Source organism: Narcine bancroftii, chromosome 4 (genome assembly GCF_036971445.1).
Source record: "Narcine bancroftii isolate sNarBan1 chromosome 4, sNarBan1.hap1, whole genome shotgun sequence".
NCBI classification, from domain to species: Eukaryota; Metazoa; Chordata; class Chondrichthyes; order Torpediniformes; family Narcinidae; genus Narcine; species Narcine bancroftii.
Window position 1 is genome coordinate 132,878,255 of NC_091472.1, and position 20,837 is coordinate 132,899,091.

Below are 20,837 nucleotides of genomic sequence, written 5' to 3' on the forward strand. Positions count from 1 at the left end.
TCATTTCACAATGTCAGGTACCTCAGGTGTGAAGTGTGAGAATTGGCACATTGGCCTTCATCAGTCAAAGGACTGAGTATAGAAGTTGGGAAGTCACATTGAAGTTGTATAAAATGTTGGTAAGGCCACATTTGGAGAATTGTGTTCAGATTTGTTCACTGTGCTGTAGGAAAGATGTTGTCAAGCTGGAGAGAATGGAGGGAAGGTTTACAAGGGTGTTGCCAGGACTCATAGTTCTGTGCTATAGGGAGAGGTTGACCAAACTGGGGCTTTATTCCTTGCAGACAGGAGGATGATGGGTGATCTCACTGAGGTGTACAAAATCAAATCATCTGTTGCCCAGAGTAGAAGGACCAAGAAGCAGAGGATATCGGTTTAAGGTGAGGGGAGAGAGAGATCAGAAAGAAACTGAGGAGTAACTGTTTTACGGTTGGTGGTAGGTGTAAGGAACAAACTGTTGGAGGAGGTAGTTGAGGTAGGTTCTCTTGGAACGCACAGTATAGAAACATTTGGACAGATATGCGGATTGGATATGCTTAGAGAGGTATGGGTGAAATGCAGGCAGATGAGACATTTTGGTCAGCATAGGCAAGTTGGGCCGAAGGGCCTGTTTCCATTCATATATGACTCTATCACATCTTATTATTGGCATGAGCTCCCAAGTGAGCCTTACATCTTCAGCGGGTTTGCTCCCACAAATTCTGGCCGTTTTATTTCCTCTTTGCGAGGAGATCAGAATGATCATTTTAACTTGCTAAAACAGAGAGAGAGAAAAAAAAGAATAACACCAGCCATGAACTCTGAGTGTTTTTTTCTACATTCCAGAACTGTGCTGGGCATGTCACACAGGCCTTTATCCAAACACTGACTCTAACCGGTGGAGAAATTGGAGTTGGAGATGCAGTGCTCCTGTCAGAGCGAGACAAGGAGCTCATTCATGGCCTTACAGTCAGGGTTCTGTGAGAGGGGCCTCAGGAAAATACATCAACCAAGAAAGAGGAAGCTGAGAATGGGGATCATGTGGTTTATAATTGATACCATACGTGCTGAAAATAGTCCAGCTTTACACAGCTAGCACTGAGACCGAGCAGAGAAACCATGATGCTGCTTTAAATAGGGCTGATTGATTGCTTTTGGAGCTGGGTACGCATTCTCTTTCTCTATCTCACAGACACACACATTTAGATACACTCACACATACGTAAATGCAGACTCACTCACACGAGTACTAGTCATTCATGGACCTACACACAAACACACACTCACAAGTAGCACAGGCAAGGGTCAGAATTAGCTCCTCATGTTAATCATCATACACTCTCAGACACCAACTACAAATAGAGTGTAGATTCCTCTGTAAAATAAATATCAGATTTACAATATCATCAAACGACACAGCATGGAAACAGGCTCTTTGGCTTAACACATTCCCCACTGGCCATCTGAACTATTTACGTGTCTTTGCTTCATATCTCTCTAAACCCTTTTAATCAATGTGCCTATCTAAATGTTGTTTAAATGTTATAACTGTACCACTTCCTCTTTATGCTCGTTCCACATACCTCCTAATCATTGTGTGAAAACGTTCCCCATCAGTTCCATTTTAAATCCTTCACCTCTTTCCTTGAATTTGTGTCTTCTAGCTCTAGACTCCCCCACCCTGGGGAAGACTGTGATTGCTCACCTTATCCATGCCCCTCATGATTTCATGTGTCTTGATACGGTCATCGCTCATCACCCAGGGAAAAAAAGAACAAGCTTATCTAGTCTCTTCTTATAATTTGAGCCCTCCAGACCAGTACAGTTATAACATGTCATCCCAACTCTTGTACTTAATGTCTGATGAAAGCAAGTGGGCCAAACACCTCCTTCACCACCCTGTCTACCAATTCAGAGGAACTATGTACTTGTACCCCTTGCTGTCTTTGTTCCATAACACTCTCCAGGGCCCTACTGTGCAAGTCCTGCCCTAGTGTAACCTCAAAATGCATCAATTTGGACTTGTCATAGAGTTAAATTTCATCTACCATTCCTTTTTTTATATTCCCAGAGGATCTGAATCTTGTTGCATTCTTAGATAACTTGCTTCCATGTCCACCATAGCATAAATTGTGGTATCATCCACAAACTTATTAACCACAACAACTACATTCTCATCCAACTTGTTACCATGAGAAAGAGGAGTGGACCAAGGACCCATTCCTGCAGCTCACCAACTCACAGATCTCCAGTCCAAGAAACAACCCTTCTTACTTCTTTCACCAAACAAATTTTGTATCCAATTGGCTAGCTCCCATGCGATATAACCTTCCAGACAAACCTACCGAGTCAGATCTTTTCAAAGGCCTTGCTAAAGTCCCATGTAGAGAACACTTCTCTTGGTCTCCACTTCATGAACACAATCAAATTCATGAGGCATGATTTCCCATGAATAAAGCCATGTTGGCTTTCCCAAATTAGTTTTGTCTTTCCAAATGCATGTAGATTCTATCTCTCAGAATCTCCTCCAGTATCTTAGCAAAACTAACAGCTAATTATCTGGTCCCAGGCTTTTCTTTGAAGCCTTTCTTAAATAAAGGCCACTCTCCAATCTTCCAGCACCACACCCATGTCTAAGAGTGAAGCAATCAACTTTGCTGTGGCACTAGCGTTAGCAATGTCTTCTCCAGCTTCCCAGCGTGTTCGAGGATGCCCTTAGTCATGCTTCAGGAATTAATCAACCTTAGGACCATCAGTACCTCCTATTTTGTAATGTGGATATGCTTCAAGATATTTTTCCTGTCTGTAATTAATTCCTTATCTTCAATGGTTTTGTCCACAGTAAATATGGATGAAAAAATATTCATTTAAGACCCCACCCCTTTCCAGAGGCTCAACACATAGATGATCATGTTGATCCTTAAAGGGGCCTATTTTCTCCACTGTTACCCTTTTTCTCTCAATATACTTAGAGAATCTATTAATCAGAAGAGGAATCCATATACAAGTAGTTAGAATCTTTCCCTTTTCCACATGGACTAACTCAATGGAAAATACAGAAATGTATATACAGTTGTTCAGATTGCCTGCATCATCTCAGGTAAGATTTGAAAGGAGAAGCCAGCTTTGCATTCATTTATATACAGTAAAGCCCCTGGTATCCAGCACATATAGGGATTGGTAGATACTGGATAAGTGTATTTTCTGGGGTTGCTTGAGACTTAATCTTAAAAGCCCCAATACATCTGCATTAAGAGCAAACAGTTTAAAAGACAAAATAAAAACTGTACTTACATTGAACAAACCACTTGTGTGAATATATAAATGTTAAAGCAGTGGTTTTCAAACTTTTTCTTTCCACTCACATACCACCTTAAATAATCCCTATGCCATAGGTGCTCTGTGATTAGTAAGGGATTACTTAAGGTGGTATGTGGGTGGAAAGAAAAAGTTTGAAAACCACTATTTTAATCATCCCTAACTGACTCATTATGTGCACAGTTTCATAACTCCAAAGGGAGTGGCCCAACGACAGTTTTTCTCAAGGAAAATATTTCAGTAATAATTGAGTCTAGAACCATGATTCTCAACCTTCTCCTCCCATGCATGTACCACTTTAAGCTCTTTAAGCAGATGTAGGCAGCCTCCAAGAACGCGGCGCGGACTACACTCTCTACTGGTCTGGCAAGCCTTCGGATGAACGACGCCTATCTGGTGTAGGCTTCATGGTCAAGAGCTTCATTGCCTCCAAACTCGAAAACCTTCCGACAGGCCTCTCGGACCGAATCATGTCCATGCGACTCCCCCTTCAGAACAAGCGTCGCATCACCCTCATCAGTGTCTATGCTCCAACCCTCCAGGCGGAACCAGCAGAAAAGGACAAGTTCTACACCGACCTGCGCAACCTCATCCAATGCACCCCTACAGCCGACAAGGTTGTCATCCTGGGCGACTTCAACGCTCGTGTCGGCAAAGACTCAGAAACCTGGCCAGGAATCCTGGGCAAGCATGGCGTCGGCAAGTGCAACGACAATGGGCGCCTCCTGTTGGAGCTCTGCGCAGAACAGCGGCTTGTCATTACAAACACCCTTTTTCAGCAGAGGGACAGCCTTAAGACTACCTGGATGCATCCCCGATCCAAACACTGGCACCTCCTGGACTACATCCTGGTGCGAGAAAGTGACAAACGAGATGAGCTCCACACCAGGGTCATGCCCAGCGCGGAATGCCACACTGACCACCGGCTGGTTCGCTGCAAGCTCAACCTTCACTTCAAGCCAAAGCCCAGGAACAATAAAGCCCCCAGAAAGAGGTTCAATGTTGGAAACCTGCAGTCAGACGAAGTGAGAGGAAACTTCCAGGCAAACCTCAAAGCAAAGCTCGACGATGCAACCCGCCTCACGGACCCGTCCCCTGAAACCCTCTGGGATCAGTTGAAGACTACCATACTGCAATCCACTGAAGAGGTACTGGGCTTCTCCTCCAGGAAAAACAAGGACTGGTTTGACGAAAACAGCCAGGAAATCCAGGAGCTGCTGGCAAAGAAGCGAGCTGCCCACCAGGCTCACCTTACAAAGCCGTCCTGTCCAGAGAAGAAACAAGCCTTCCGTCGCGCATGCAGCCATCTTCAGCGCAAACTCCGGGAGATCCAAAATGAGTGGTGGACTAGCCTCGCCAAACGAACCCAGCTCAGCGCGGACATTGGCGACTTCAGGGGTTTCTACGAGGCTCTAAAGGCTGTGTACGGCCCCTCACCCCAAGTCCAAAGCCCGCTGCGCAGCTCAGACGGCAAAGTCCTCCTCAGCGACAAGATCTCCATCCTCAACCGATGGTCAGAACACTTCCAATCTCTTTTCAGTGCCAACCGCTCAGTCCAAGATTCCGCCCTGCTCCAGCTCCCTCAACAGCCCCTAAGGCTAGAGCTGGATGAGGTTCCCACCCTGGATGAGACATATAAGGCAATCGAACAACTGAAAAGTGGCAAAGCAGCAGGTATGGATGGAATCCCCCCAGAAGTCTGGAAGGCTGGCGGCAAAACTCTGCATGCCAAACTGCATGAATTTTTCAAGCTTTGTTGGGACCAAGGTAAACTGCCTCAGGATCTTCGTGATGCCACCATCATCACCCTGTACAAAAACAAAGGCGAGAAATCATACTGCTCAAACTACAGGGGAATCACGTTGCTCTCCATTGCAGGCAAAATCTTCGCTAGGATTCTACTAAATAGAATAATACCTAGTGTCGCCGAGAATATTCTCCCAGAATCACAGTGCAGCTTTCACGCAAACAGAGGAACTACTGACATGGTCTTTGCCCTCAGACAGCTCCAAGAAAATTGCAGAGAACAAAACAAAGGACTCTACATCATCTTTGTTGACCTCACCAAAGCCTTTGACACCGTGAGCAGGAAAGGGCTTTGGCAAATACTAGAGCGCATCGGATGTCCCCCAAAGTTCCTCAACATGATTATCCAACTGCACGAAAACCAACAAGGTCGGGTCAGATACAGCAATGAGCTCTCTGAACCCTTCTCCATTAACAATGGCGTGAAGCAAGGCTGTGTTCTTGCACCAACCCTCTTTTCAATCTTCTTCAGCATGATGCTGAACCAAGCCATGAAAGACCCCAACAATGAAGACGCTGTTTACATCCGGTACCGCACGGATGGCAGTCTCTTCAATCTGAGGCGCCTGCAAGCTCACACCAAGACACAAGAGAAACTTGTCCGTGAACTACTCTTTGCAGGCGATGCCGCTTTAGTTGCCCATTCAGAGCCAGCTCTTCAGCGCTTGACGTCCTGCTTTGCGGAAACTGCCAAAATGTTTGGCCTGGAAGTCAGCCTGAAGAAAACTGAGGTCCTCCATCAGCCAGCTCCCCACCATGATTACCAGCCCCCCCACATCTCCATCGGGCACACAAAACTCAAAACGGTCAACCAGTTTACCTATCTCGGCTGCACCATTTCATCAGATGCAAGGATCGACAATGAGATAGACAACAGACTCGCCAAGGCAAATAGCGCCTTTGGAAGACTACACAAAAGAGTCTGGAAAAACAACCAACTGAAAAACCTCACAAAGATAAGCGTATACAGAGCCGTTGTCATACCCACACTCCTGTTCGGCTCCGAATCATGGGTCCTCTACCGGCACCACCCACGGCTCCTAGAACGCTTCCACCAGCGTTGTCTCCGCTCCATCCTCAACATCCATTGGAGCGCTTACATCCCTAACGTCGAAGTACTCGAGATGGCAGAGGTCGACAGCATCGAGTCCACGCTGCTGAAGATCCAGCTGCGCTGGATAGGTTACGTCTCCAGAATGGAGGACCATCGCCTTCCCAAGATCGTGTTATATGGCGAGCTCTCCACTGGCCACCGTGACAGAGGTGCACCAAAGAAAAGGTACAAGGACTGCCTAAAGAAATCTCTTGGTGCCTGCCACATTGACCACCGCCAGTGGGCTGATAACGCCTCAAACCGTGCATCTTGGCGCCTCACAGTTTGGCGGGCAGCAACCTCCTTTGAAGAAGACCGCAGAGCCCACCTCACTGACAAAAGGCAAAGGAGGAAAAACCCAACACCCAACCCCAACCCACCAATTTTCCCCTGCAACCGCTGCAATCGTGTCTGCCTGTCCCGCATCGGACTTGTCAGCCACAAACGAGCCTGCAGCTGACGTGGACTTTTTACCCCCTCCATAAATCTTCGTCCGCGAAGCCAAGCCAAAGAAGACAAGTGAAGTTTGTTCAGTATATTTTTTTTGTCTTTTAAATTGGTTCCAATTTAGAAAGCATTTTGGTTATCATAGATTGTTACTAATTTGTCAATTTTATGTGATTCCTTTTCTTTTACCCTTGGTTCAAGACCTTGGATATCCTCAATGGTCTAGGTTAGTTATCCACTCTTTCTCTGACTTTATATAGACCAAAACCTTGCCTCTTTTGAACAATTATCTGCCATATCTAAATTCTATTTACAGATTAAGAGTTTCTTAAACTCTTTAATGTTAAGGCTTCCCCGAGACTTCGATTCTAATCTTATCTGGGAAGTATATAATTTTACTCTCACTCAGATAGGACTGCTTTCAGCTCTTTATGAAATTCTTTTAAGATATAGCAATAGTTCTTTATGAAACTCCAGAAAGTTTGGCAACATGACTGTTTATGGCTGAAGATACATGGGAATCTATTTTGAAAAATGTACACCATCCTCTCTCTGTGCTAGACATTCCTTATTACAATTTAAAGTAGTCCATTGGGCCCACTATTCCAAAGTTCAATGAATTAAATTTTACCCCAATGTATCCTCTAAATGTGATAAGTGTACAACTCAGGAATGTACTTTATATCATATGTTTGGCTATGCCCCTCCCTTTGTAACTACTGGAAAGAAGTTATCTTCAATTCTTGATATAACTTTCTCTCCAAGCCCTTTTATTGCTATTTTTTGGAATGAGTGGACCAATGGACTTCATTTTGGCTCCATCTCAGTCCCATATAGTTGTTTTTGCTTCCATGGTTGGTAGAAGGCTCCTTTTGCTGTGGTGGAAAAATGTTGTCCCTCCCACACATACACAATGGTTGTTGGATTTGATGGCATCCCTCTCTCTAGAGAAAATTAGGTGTTCAACTACTAAAACGAGTATTAATTTTTTTTCTCTTTGGAGTTCTTTCTTCAGTTATTTTCAAAATTTATAGAACAATTATTTTTGCTTTTGATCAAAAATCTTTTCTTTTTCTTGGACTATTAGTATTGAAATTAGTAGTTGAGGCCTATCTTTGATTGTAATCACTCAGAAAATAGGTTGGAGTTAGAAATTAGATTAGTTATAGTTTTTGTTTCTCTTATTTCTTTTTTATCAACACCATGGTCATACGTATCTCGTTTACTACCTGCAATTTTAATTTACTTTTACCTGAACTTTATATGATGCGTATTGATGTACTTGATATTATTCTCTTCTCAAAAACCAATAAAAAGATTAAAAAAGAAAAACACTGCCTTGAAGCATTTGATTTTTTTCTTCAGTAACATGGTTTGAAATATTTAACCGTTGCGGCATCAGCAGGTTCTTCCCCATCCACGGAGCCACCCAAAAGATGAACAATAAAATTATAGATAATTAACCGCCCTCCCAAAGTTTACAGATAAAACCTCTGACTGGGCGACTCTTACTAAGCAGGGATAAGGAAACACTTTAAGAGAGTCACCCCAACAGCAAGCGGCATCTGCAAAGTGTTCATTCTGGTCTATGCCATTGCTGTTTCACACAACTTTATTCAAACAGCTGCTTTGAGCAAAGTATGAACAATGCTGGCTGAATATTTGTTCCCATCTTCAACAAAGGTTTATGTGTCACTTCAGGGAACATTTACTTTTACAACCTTAAAGTTATGTATTCATTACCTATTATTTTATTCTTTTTTTAAAATTTATTTTCCTCAATTTTTTTGTCCTTAGCATGAATTCTGGACACTAGGGTTTTATTGTATATTCAAAGCCTTTGTGGTAGATTTTGCCCTGTCTGTGTTAACTTTGGGAGGACAGAATCCATTAGATGACTAATTGTTCCCATATAAGAGACCAGTGTCTTCAGACCTGATCTGCTCATTAGGCATCAGGCCATCAGTGCTTAAAAGAAAACTTCCAAAAAGATGCTTAAAGTGTGCATGCGTTGTTGCCTCTCAGATTTTTTGCGGGAATAGAAATGGAGAAAATACTGAAAATCTTCAGTTGGATAGGTAGTTTCTGTGGAGGATAAACAGCGTTAATATTTGAGATTGAGGACCTGCTATAAGAACTAGAAAGGTAATAAATAAAACATGTTTAAGAAGTGGGGCTGGGGGAGTGGAGAGGAATAAAGGAATGTCTCTGATAGACTTGTCTGTACATTGGAACCTTATTAGTACAGGTAAGAGTAACAAGGAGAGGGAATCCCTACACTTAGCTGAAATATATTGAGAGGAGGCTTATGTAGAACTAAACAGCAACATTTAACATTACACTAAATAGCCTGACTACATTTTCCTGTCCACATAATTCTATGCCACCCTGCACATAACAAAATTAATGCCTTATTGTGGAGTTCCAATACAAATCAGATTGTTTATAGCACAGTAGGACATGTGTGATGGAACAGTGGGTCCTCAGTGAAACCAGAATTGTAACATGAGGAAATTTTGAACTCAGTTTATAATAGCCTTCTCTCGAAATCATTTCAACCCTTTCCAATTTTCTTGATCTCTAAATGTATGAAGAATTACACCAGTACAAACAAACATAGCTGGAAATATTTTGTGGAGAGAGAAATAATTATCGTCTTAGCAAGGTAGACTTTTTGGCACTACATGTATTTCAGATTTCCAGCATCTCCACTATGTTAATTTCGCATGCCGCATAAGGAGCTTAATTCAGCAGGCCTTACCCCTTGAACCATTCCTGGTCTAGCCTCTAGCCCTCCTAGATGAGTAGGATTTGCATCCAATTGTATCCAGTTAAGAGAAGGGGGGGTGTGGGGAATAAGGGGAGAAACACAACCACAAGATAGCTGAAGAAAAAAAAAATCTTTTTATTCTTTTTGCTTGGCATTTTTAATAAAACTTGAAATTTTAAAAAAAATCTGACATAAAAATGATCGTATGTGGAAAGAAGCTTGGACACAGTGCGCCAGGAGTAGAGAGTCCTAGTGTGCTGGCTGCAGCACAGTAAATCCAGCCAGTTCAAACTCTTCCTTCTCCATTACTCAAAGATGGCAGAATGGCCAAGTGTTACTGAATGTCTCATGCACATACTATGCAAAACTGTAAAGTACATCAAAGGTATTTGAGAGGCTAAACCTATGTTTGCAAGTTACTCCTGAAAGCTAATACACATACGCTATGGCTGATGAAAATCTCACTGTGGACTCCTTCCTCTGTGCTCCAGTGTTCTGCAATGAAATGAATAAAATGAACTGATCCCTTCTGTGAAGGCCAATTCTGCTCCCCAGGCTCTTTGTTTTCCAGGATCATTTTCTCCCCAATCCAAAATGGCTCAGACATCATCCCCTGCCAAGAATGAGCCCTTCCTGCCAATGTTAGGTTATTGTCAAGCTCCAATCCCCTCCTCCTGCTCTCTGCCACGTCTCTCAGGCACAGTGCCTGAGTGCTAATCACTGCAGTGAACACACCAAGCAATTCACCCACATTTAACCTTCATCTCTTAGCCTTTGGCCTTTAAACTATTCATTTTGCTTTGGTCACTGTAGAACTGTAAAAGAATAAAATACAAAAGCTAGCAATCCATTACTGAATAACATAAAGAGAAAATGACAAGGCATTGATGTGTTCCTTTTGGGAGAAAGCTCTGTTAATGCAAAATTCATGGAAGTATATAGTTGGATTCTTCTGTCCAGAGGAATAAAGCCTAGATCTAAAAACAAGTGCCAATGCCCAAGCACCAGATGTACAATTACTGGTCATCAGTCGCAGGTATGGTCAGGGGAAAATATTTCGGTCAGTGTCAATGCAACACCTAATTCATGTGGGCACTTTTGGTCAACATTCAACCTTCAAGAAGGGATAAGTGAAGTGAAGGCACACTTCAGGTACATATATTAAAAGTTATCAATTTATCTGTGGAATTCTGCTGTGAAGTACTGCATCTGCTTCACAGCTCCTTGGGTTTACATGAGGGTTTTAAACACCTTCTGCCCTGCTTTTCTGCGAGGTGGATGCCAGCAAAGGGGAATATTTTGTTTTTGGTTATGACTCCTTGATGGCCATCACCTGAGGGGACATCATGGGTGTTTTTGGATGCGATTCCAACGATGCCTCTTTGCTGCGCTTCCTCGGGGGTTTCCTAATTGGTGTCCTTTTGGGCATTTGCTCACCCATTTCTTGTTTGGCCTGAGAACAGTTCGACCTATCTTGCTCCTGATAGCCACAGCTTTCCAGGTTCGAACTGCCGGCACTGCCTCCCACTGCTTCTTGCTGTACTGGGGAAGGGCTGATCATCTTTTGAAGGTTGCTTGTGGTAGGAATGACTGCTCGCTGGTTGTTGGCACCGAAAGAGCGCTTGGCTTTCTGTGGAGGCGTAGGCTTTTCCCGCTGATGATGAGCTGGAATCAGCCCATTTTGTCTCATGTTACCCTCAGACTTGTTTAAACTTTGGGTTTTCTCTTTGAGTTGAGCAGCCAGCATGGTCGCTGCCTCTGGGGACAGATGGGGGTGAATCACCTCAGGTCTACCTTTCCCATGCGGAGGATTTCTTTGTGATTCTCTCCCCTCAGCTGGTTTCTTATCATTGGGTGAAGGTCCACTTCGTTTGGATGTATTCTGGACAGTGCCATTGAGATTTTGCATCAGCTCAGGACTGGCTTTATTCCTCTGTAGCTTGCTTCCATAATTAAGGTCATTGGGCATCTGTTCCCTTGTCCTGCTGTGGCCTTTGTCCTTGTGCCTTAGTTTTACCTCAGCAGACCCTCTCTTCTCATCATGCCTACTGTACAGCCCAGCAGAGGATTCACTCAGATTTCTCCTCCTGCCACCAGATGCACCATGGTGAGCCTCTACTTGTGCAGCGGCTTTATCCAGAGATGGAGATCTTGTCGTCGATGAAGCATTCCGCTGGCTGGAGTTGAATTTGCCATGAATCCATGATAATTTGGGTTTGGTTGAAGGATCAGGAGGGGGAGGTTTGGTCCTCTCGGGGGAAGGCTGCTTGCCACTAATGTTCGTGGTTCTGCTGCTATTGGTGTTGATGCTATTGTCGCTGTCTTTCGATTGCTTTGACAGGCGTGCTACTTTAGCATACACAGCCCCAGTGGTCGAGCCTGAGCCATTGCTGGAGGCTTCGCTGTCTGATAATTTAAGTAACAGCATGTCATTGGGGTCACCTTTCAAACATGTGTACTCCCCAGCATCCTCTTCACTGATTGGAGGGCCTAGTTTTTCCACCAGGTTCACCTTCTCACGGACGCTGGTCTCCATAATAGTCTCTGCAAGAATTAAACCTGACCATCAGAACATTTGCATGGAGAACATATTATTTCTTTGCACCACAGAAGGAAGCAATTCAACCAGTGAGTTTGCGCAGACTCTCAGAACATTCCCATCAATCCCATTCCCCCATTTATTTCACTGTAACCTCTCCTTTCACACATGTGACCCTGATTCTTCTGCTGCATTTGGGGCAATTTATAGTGGCCAATTAATCTTTCAGTCAGCATGTCTTTTGGATGTGGACAGAAACTGGAGAACACACCATGGCATGGGGTCCATCAGTGCAAACCAAAAGCCTTGGTGAAGTATAGATGTTATCAGCAACAACTCGTGAGACAGGCAGAATTAGGATTATAGACAATCTGATCTAGTACACTCCCCTAAAATCCATAATTTTGGAAATATAAAGAAGGCAAGTTAGCAGATGGTAAAGTTCTCAGTTAGCAAAAATACACTGAAATGATGGAGGAACACAGCTGGTCTTGCAGCGTCCATAGGAGGTAACAATATATTACTGACATTTGGACCTGCACCCTTTTTCACGGAATAAGCAAAGGACAGGAAGGTGTCAGAATGAATACTGAAGACTGGCTGGGAGAGGATTCCAGACCAACAAAAGGTGTTAATTGAATATGATAAGAGGAGAGGTGAGAATTGATTTTGGCTCTGTGAAAGGAGACAGAGAGAAAAGGTGGGGGGGGCAAGAGTGTGTGAGAGAGAGAGAGAGAGAGAGAGAGAGAGAGAGAGAGAGAGAGAGAGAGAGAGAGAGAGAGAGAGCGAGTGCGCTGGGGGAAAGGCTACAGAGGAGAACAAGTACTTTAATGGAATCTGGAGAAGTTGAAGTTAATGCCATCTGGTTGGAGGGTGCCCAGATGGAAGATGAGGTGTTCCTCCTCCAATTATCAGGTGGTCACAGTCTGGAAGTGCATGAGACCATGAGCAAACATGTCACAAGGAAATGGGATGGGAAATTGAAATTGCTGGTGACTGGGAGATCCACATTATTACAGCAGACAGAGCTGACGTGCTCAACGAAGTGATCTCCCAGTCTGTGCCCAGTCTCTCTGATGTAGAGGAGATCACAAAGGAAGCATCGGATGCAGTAGATGACCCCTGCAGATTTGCAAGTGAGAATGTTGTTTCACTTGGAAGAATAGTTTGGGGTCCTGAATGGTGCTGAGGGAGGAGGAGTGGGTGTAAATGGAGCTTCTCCTGTGGTCACAGGGGTACATATCAAGGGGATGATTGGTGGGGAGGGAGGAGTGGACAAGGGAGTAATGGAGGGAGTGGTCTCTGTGGAAGGCAGAAAGGGGAAGAGAGGGGAATATTTGTCTAGTTGTGAGATCATGTAGTTGGTGGCAGAAATGGGAGAGAAGGATGTGTTAGACACAAAGGCTGGTAAGTGAAGTCAAGGAGAATCCTGTCCTTGTGTGTGGGGGCAGAGGAGGCCAGGGCAGATGTATAAGTAATGGAGAATGTACGGGTGAGGGCTGAGTTGATGGTGGTAGAGGGAAAGCCACATTGTTTGAAGAAGGAGGAAATCTCTGATGATCTGGCATGGAAGACCACGTCCTGGTAGCAGATGCAATGGAGACAGAGGAATTGAGAGAAGGGAATGGAATCCTTACGGGGGGCAAGGTGTGAAGAGGTGTGGTTGAGGTAGCGGTGGGAGATAGTGGGTTTGTAGATGTCTGACAAGAGTTTGCTGACATGGAGACAGAGAGATTGAGGAAAGGAAGAGGGTTGCTAGAGATGGACCAAATGAATTTGAGGTCCGGGTGGAAGTTGGCACCAAAGTGCATGAAGTCTCAGTTACTGCTCTGTTTGTAATATTGACTCGTTTCTCTGAAAATAAGTACAGAAGAAATAATTCCCTACTCCCCCTAATTAATAATAAAGACTCCTTCACAGAACAGATGATAAAAAATCTTGTGCTATTTAATTTGAGTACACAATTGGTTGACTCAGAAGTAGAGAAAAGCTATTTTTATCTCATCTCATACACACAATAGCAAGTGTTGTACTCACCCTCATGGGGTACACAATATACAGGGCCATCATCTGCTGTATCGAAGGAAGAAAAAGAGCCGTGGGAAGACCAAGAAGGGGATGGCTGATCCATCATAGAGGGAGGCTCAATGAAGCTACAGTTTAGGGTGTTTTCCATGTCATGATGGGCCACTAAAAAGGAATCACAAGATTAGCAAAGGAAATGCCTGCAGCTCATATGACCCAGTCAATGACATGATTTTGTTAGGGTCATCGAGAGGTCATTCTGTGAAATAACCCACCTCACCCCCATCATAAATATTTATACTTTATCCTTGACTATTCTGTCTGAAAGCTTCCTCCAATGATTTAGCATATGGTTCTGGTTTATAAAGGTTCTATATCTCCAACATAGCCTGCAAGTTTGCCCTGCCCATTAATGGTAATCAATAATCTGCATGCTTATCTACAAAATGGAGCATTGGATACCTTTGCAGAACAATCCAGCACTTCAGTGATACAGTGGCAGAGTTAGTGATTGTAGACAAACTGCTCAGAACCAATGAATTGGCACGCTTGCCTCCTGTTCTCTTCATGTGATGGTCACAGTCTGCCATTGTGTAAAAGCAGGGGTGGTACCACAAAGACTGTTGAACCCCAGCAATAATAGAGACTTATTCTCAGTTCAGATTATTCATAAACAGTCCAACTAATTCCCTGTCCACTCTCCCTGTAACCTTTCCCAATAACTTACAAATTAAAAATTTGATCTGTTGCTGGATGGTTTAAATTCCTTGTCTGTAAGACTAGATAAAAGACCAGCACAGCATGGAAGTGTGGTGATACACCACATACTTCTGACCATCTCATTGGTTCAGTTCAGTGCTTCTGTGTCACGGAATGTAGAGGAGTAAATTAAGGTTCGGTTTATCCTTCCCAATGTTTCTTCTGGAGTTATTGGGAATAATAGACGCAAACAACCTTTGGTACGAGGTTCACTGAGTACACCTGCTTCACATTAGAAAATGATCTCTCTGTGGCACAGCTTTATGTTAGGATAAATTCCCTCTTTTCTTCCAATCTTCATTTTCTGCAGTGCCTAGAGTACCTCGTGCCATCTTCATCTTGAAAGGCATTCCGCATTGTGAAGTAGTGGAACACTAACTAAATTGTTTACTAACGTGGATGGAATACCATGGTAATGCCTCAGGAACATGTGAAGAATTCCTAACCTTTGGAGTTTGCATGGTGTCCAGCTTTGATGTGGTTTTTTTTTCATTAGCTGCTGCAGCAGCTGTGTGTAATTATGGTGGATCTGCTAATCGTGGCTTCCACATCTACCTCTCTAATACACACCAACTGATGCAGGAAAGAAAATAATATTTCAGGCAAACTGCCAGGCTGCTGAGATGAAATCGAGCCTTGACTCTCTGTGAGCAGAGAGACTAACAGAAGCTTCAGAGCTGCTAAAAATGGAGCAGATGCAGCAATAAAACTATCAATGTGCCGAAGGGCGCCTGATGGTTGGTACCTTGATTGCTGATGACCAGTTACTGGATTATGTAAAAGTCCAATGCTGGAGAAACTCAGCAGGTCAAGCAGTGTCCTTTATGTAGCAACAGTAAAAATACATAACCGTCATTTCCGACTTGAGCGCTTCATCACGGTATGGGAAAATGTTCGTAGCCATCCGAACAAAAGAGTGGAGGGGGGAGCAGAAGGGGTGGTCATAAAGACATGAGGTGACAGGTGGAGAAGGGAGGGAGGGGACAGCAGTGATCAAGGGGAGGAGGAATGGCTAGGTGAATAGAGGGGAAGGGAGGGAGGAGAACTGGAGAGGGGAAGAGAAGGGGTGGGGGAGGGAGAAGAGGAGAACAGGTTAGCAGAAACCGGAAAAGTTGATGTTAATGCCATCTGGTTGGAGACTGCCCAGATGGAAAATCGGGTGGTGTTCCTCCAATTTGCAGGTGGTCTTAGTGGGGCAGTACACAAGGCTATAGACAGACATTGAGAGTGGGAGTGTGACACAGGACTGAAATGGTTGGCCACTGGCCAGGGTGCAGTGCTGCCAGAACTCACTGGAGTACTGCTCTGGCACCTCAGGGGACAGCTCCGGCACCTCATGAGGCAGCTCTGGGACCTTCTTGTCACATTTTTTGGTGAACTCCGGCACCTAAAATATTAGCACTGGGAGGTCTCTGTTACTATTGCAGATGAAGCAAAGGTACTCAGCGAAGCCATCTCCAAATTTGCGCCCAGTCGGTCCGATGTAGAGGAGGCAACAAAGGGAGCACAGGATTCAGTAAATCAGTCCTGTGGACACACAAGTGAAATGTTGCTTCACTTGAAAGACCTGTGTGGGGCTCCGGACAGAGGTGAGGGAGGAGGTGTGGGCACAAGTATGGCACCTCCTGCAGCCACAGGAAAGGTGCTGGGAGAAGTGACTGATGGTGAGGGATAAGTGCACGAGGGAATCATGGAGAGAGCGGTCCCTATGGAAGTCAGAGAGGGGGAGGAGAGGGGAAGATATTTCAGGTGGTGGGATCCTGTGGCAAGTGCCAGAAATTCCGGAGGATAAAGTGTTGGATGTGGAGGCTGGCAGGGTTGTAGGTGAGGAGGAGGAGGGTTCTATGTTTGTTATGTCTGAGGGCAGAGGGGGCCAGGGCAGATGAGTAGGAAATGGAGGAGATGGGAGAGCTGAATTGATGGTGGTGGAGGGGAAGCCTCATTTGTGGAAGAAGGCAGACATTTCAGAAGATCTGGATTGGATCCTATTATTCTGCCGAGTCCCACTGACCATATCCCTCCATACCTCTTCCAAATACATACCTGTCCAAATTTTTCTTTCATGTCAAAATTGAGTCTACATTCACTAAAGCGGCTGCCAGTTTGTTCCACCCTCCCACCACAGTCTGCATGAAGTTCCCCTTAATGTTCCCTTTAAACCTTTCCTCTTTCACCTTCTGGATGGTATCTCACTATATCTCATTGGAAAAAGATTATTTTCATTTACTCTATGTATACACATCGTCATTTTATATACCTCTATCACGTTTCCCCTCATTCTTCTGCACTCTGTGGAATAAAGTCCTAACCTATTTCAACTTTCCCTGCAATTCAAATCCCAGCAATCCCCTTGTTAATCTCTTCTGCACACTTTCAATTTTATTGATATCCTCCGTGTAGTTATATGACATAATACTCCAAATTGAACCGCACTGATATCTAACACAACTTTACTATAACATCCCAACTCCTATACTTAATTTGAGAAGGTCAATGTGGCAAAAGCTTTCTTTAAGACCCTATCTAACTGTGATGTCACTTTCAGGAAATTATATATCTGTATACCCAGATCCTGTTATTCTACTGAATTCACCGGTGCCCTACCATTCATCGTGCAAGTCTTACCTTAGTTTGACCTTTCAAAGTGCAGCATCTCACATATCTAAATTCCATCTTCCATTTTGTAGCCCATTTTTCCAGCTGGTCCAAATCCTTCTGTGAACTTTGAAAGCCTTCCTCACTGACAACTACACCTCCAATCTTTATGTCATCAGCAAACTTGCTGATCCAATTTACCACATTATCATCAAGATCATTGATATAGACAACAATGGACCCAGCATGGATCCTTGAGGCACACCACTAATCACAGGCCTGCAGCCTGAGAGAGAATCATCCACTACCACTCTCTATTACGTTTGATATTAGCTACCACAAAACACTTCCAACCATGTTCTCTTTTGTCAACAGCAGTGGAGATTTGATGGTATTAAACAGGTGACTGGTTTAAATAAGGGAGAGAGAGAGGGAAGTTATTCTCATTAGTGGATGGTTCAAGCACTAATAAGCACAGATTTCAAGTTCTGGGTGGAAACCACAATTGACAAGTGAGGAAAAGCATTTTCTTTTTATAGAGTAGTAATCGGGAATCCTCTGCCTGAGGGGTGATATTCGTTTTTAGGTTTTCAGAGACAGAATTGGCGAGACAGTAAAAAACGATTATTTTGTGTATTCATGGGGTAAGTGCAAAGGATGGTTTTCTCAACTGGGGGGGGGGGGGGCAAAACCATGCTTCAACATTGCTACAGGCTTGATGGGCTGAATGGCTTCAATTCATGCCAGAATAACTCAATGCCTCAATTACTGTATATAAAAATAAGCCAAATGAATTGTGATTACTAACAGATGTAACTGTGATAAATACTGGTAACGATTGTGTTTTGCTTTCTTTCAGCTTCATTGAACAGAGCCCCATCTTGTTTTGACACATAAACAGGCATCATTCTCTGGCTTGGGCATGCAACTCCAATTATGTTGTGGCACTTCTATTTATTCATAATATAAATATTTTGTTTGATATTATTTACAATGTCTTTTTAAAATGTTGGAAAAGATTTCAGTCTTTCTTGTTCAATGTTGGAGGCATCAGGAAAATAAATTGTCACATAAAATTATTAATACAAATATAAGGACATGTATTAAATGAGAGAAAACTCTCAGGCATCAAGTGAAGCACAGGCAAGAAACTCCTTCTATTAATCACTGACTGTCCTCCCTCAACTGATGAATCAGTGCTCCTCCACATTGAACGACACTGAAAAGAGCAAAACTACCTATTGTCCTCTTGGTGGCAGTCTCCAAAAGTAGCTTGATTGACTGAGTCCAGAAGATACCACTGCTAGGGTCGGTGTCAGAATCAACGTGAGGGATGAATCTACTTCATCTCATCCTCACCAATCTAGCTCTGCTGATGCATCTGTTCATGTTAGCACAGCCAAAAGCAGCCACTGCACCATCTTTGTGGAGACAAAAATCCTATCTCCATGTCAAAGATCCCTCTCTCATTCTAAATGGGATAGACTCAGAACAGATTTGGGAGATCAACAGTGGGTGGCCATGAGATGCTGGCAAGCATGAGCCACAGCAGAAATGTGCATCACCATTTTCCATGACCTTATGCCTTGGCACATCCTTCATTCCACAGGCTAACCTTGTTTCAATGAGAAGTGGAGAAAGGAAAGCAGCACTGGGCAATTCTAAACATGAGATTCGTGTCTGGTGAAGAAGCAAAGCAGTGGCACAGTTAGCATATGGGGCACCACGGTTGGCATAACGGTTAGCCTTTACAGCGCCAGTGATTGGGCCCAGACTGGGGTTTGAATCCTGAACAGTCTGTACGGTGTGGGTTTTCTCCGGGGGGCTCCGGTTTCCTCCCGCCATTCAAAACGTACCGAGTGTGTAGGTTAAATTGGGCAGGATGGACTCGGGCCAAAATGGCCTCCTTCCATGTATGCATGAATAAATGTAGGTATGACTAATTCTATGAATAATAAACAGCAAAAATGACATGCAATAAATAGAACTCAATGATCTTACAATCATTAGATCAGATCCAAGTTCTGCTGCCTTACCACATCTAGGTATGCATGACAATGAAACATTTAATGTGAAGATGAAGCTCTGAGAACCTCGCTTTCCTCAATAGCCATTACAGAAAACAATTCAATTCACTATAATGTGATAATTATTTAATTTTAAATGTAGACAATCAGCATGGCCACAGGCCTTTTCATCCCTTGAACCTGTGCTGCCCACTAACACCCAATTGACCTACAACCTGGTACATTTTGAAGGGTGGGAAGAAATTGGAGCACTCAGAAGAAACCCACGCAGACACAGGAAGAATGAACAAACTCCTTACAGACAGTGTGGGATTCGAACCCGGGCATTGGCTCTATAACAGCATTGCGCTAACCGCTATGTTAACCATGCTTCTCCCTGACATGACTGGTTCAGAGCACTGGATACAGCAAAGACTATGGGACAACATTCTTGTAATGCTGAACACTACAACCCAGAAAATGAGTGTGCATCTCCACAAGCTATTCCAGGGCAATACGGAAAATTGCTCATGTATATTCTGTTCACAAAAAGTAGAGCAAATTCAATCCAGCTAATTATTGTATAAACAGAAGTTCAACAAGGCAGTGAGTATCCTCAGCTAATTCAAAACATCAGAAGATTAGAAATGAGAATTTTCAGTTATGATCATACAGTCTTCAATTCTATTCACAGTGTTTCAGCAGATAAAGCAATGCCTAATAAGAGGCGAGTTGTAATTGTACTACAAAAGAATCATGCAATGGTCATCTCCAACTAGAAAGTATTCATCTAGCTTCCTTGAAATTCCATAGCATTATTTTCACTCCACCACCTAAGGATGGAGGATCACTGTTGATCATAAACTCAATGGAGAAGCCAGATAAACAGAGCAGTTCCAGACCAAGTTGGAGCCTGGATATCCTCCAATAAGTGATTCAGCTCCTATCACCCAAAGCCTTTCCATTAATTAAAGGTGCATCAGAAATACGATAGAATATCTCCACTTGTCTGGATGAATGCAGCTTCAAGGCCACTCAAGAAGCTCAATATGAGAAAGGAACACCCTTGACTGATATCTCACCTGTCATCATAACACTCACATTCAATACACAGTTACAGTAAACAGTATTCACAAAACACATTGCATCAATAGCAACTCCCAATCCTATGACCTCATCTACCAAGAAAGACAAAGGCATCAGTCCCATGGAAGCATCACCTCCTGCAGAATCCACTTAAAGTCGCACAGTGTCCTGTCTTAAAATTATATTTTGGGAACTTAATCACCTCTGGAATTAAATCCTGGAAACCTGCCAATCAACACTATGGGATTACCTACTCCCGAAGGATTTTAGAGGTTCAAGAAAATGGCCCAAATACACCTCACTTAAGGACATTAAATGCTGGTCTGTCAGTCACATCCAGATCCCAAAACAATAAATAAACAAAAAAATTAACCACTTTGCCGTGGTATTTAGCACATGAGAGACATGCTCCCC

The 20,837-nt window shown here is 43.6% G+C and overlaps 1 protein-coding gene and 1 long non-coding RNA gene across 2 annotated transcripts in view; one reads left to right on the forward strand and one right to left on the reverse strand.

Annotated features, from left to right (window-relative positions):
* LOC138761171 (uncharacterized) overlaps window positions 1-18,318 on the forward strand; it is an 80,536-nt gene extending 62,218 nt beyond the window's left edge. The window contains exon 3 of the long non-coding RNA XR_011356166.1: window positions 18,191-18,318. This is a non-coding gene — a long non-coding RNA (uncharacterized lncRNA). The remainder of the gene's footprint in view (window positions 1-18,190) is intronic.
* Window positions 9,529-20,837, reverse strand: part of scarf2 (scavenger receptor class F, member 2) — an 80,070-nt gene continuing 68,761 nt past the window's right edge. The window contains exons 10-11 of the mRNA XM_069932878.1: window positions 13,990-14,142; window positions 9,529-11,957 (exon numbers count right to left, since the gene is read on the reverse strand). Of these exons, the coding sequence (XP_069788979.1) occupies window positions 10,723-11,957; window positions 13,990-14,142 (1,388 nt within the window). The 3' untranslated portion in view covers window positions 9,529-10,722. The remainder of the gene's footprint in view (window positions 11,958-13,989; window positions 14,143-20,837) is intronic.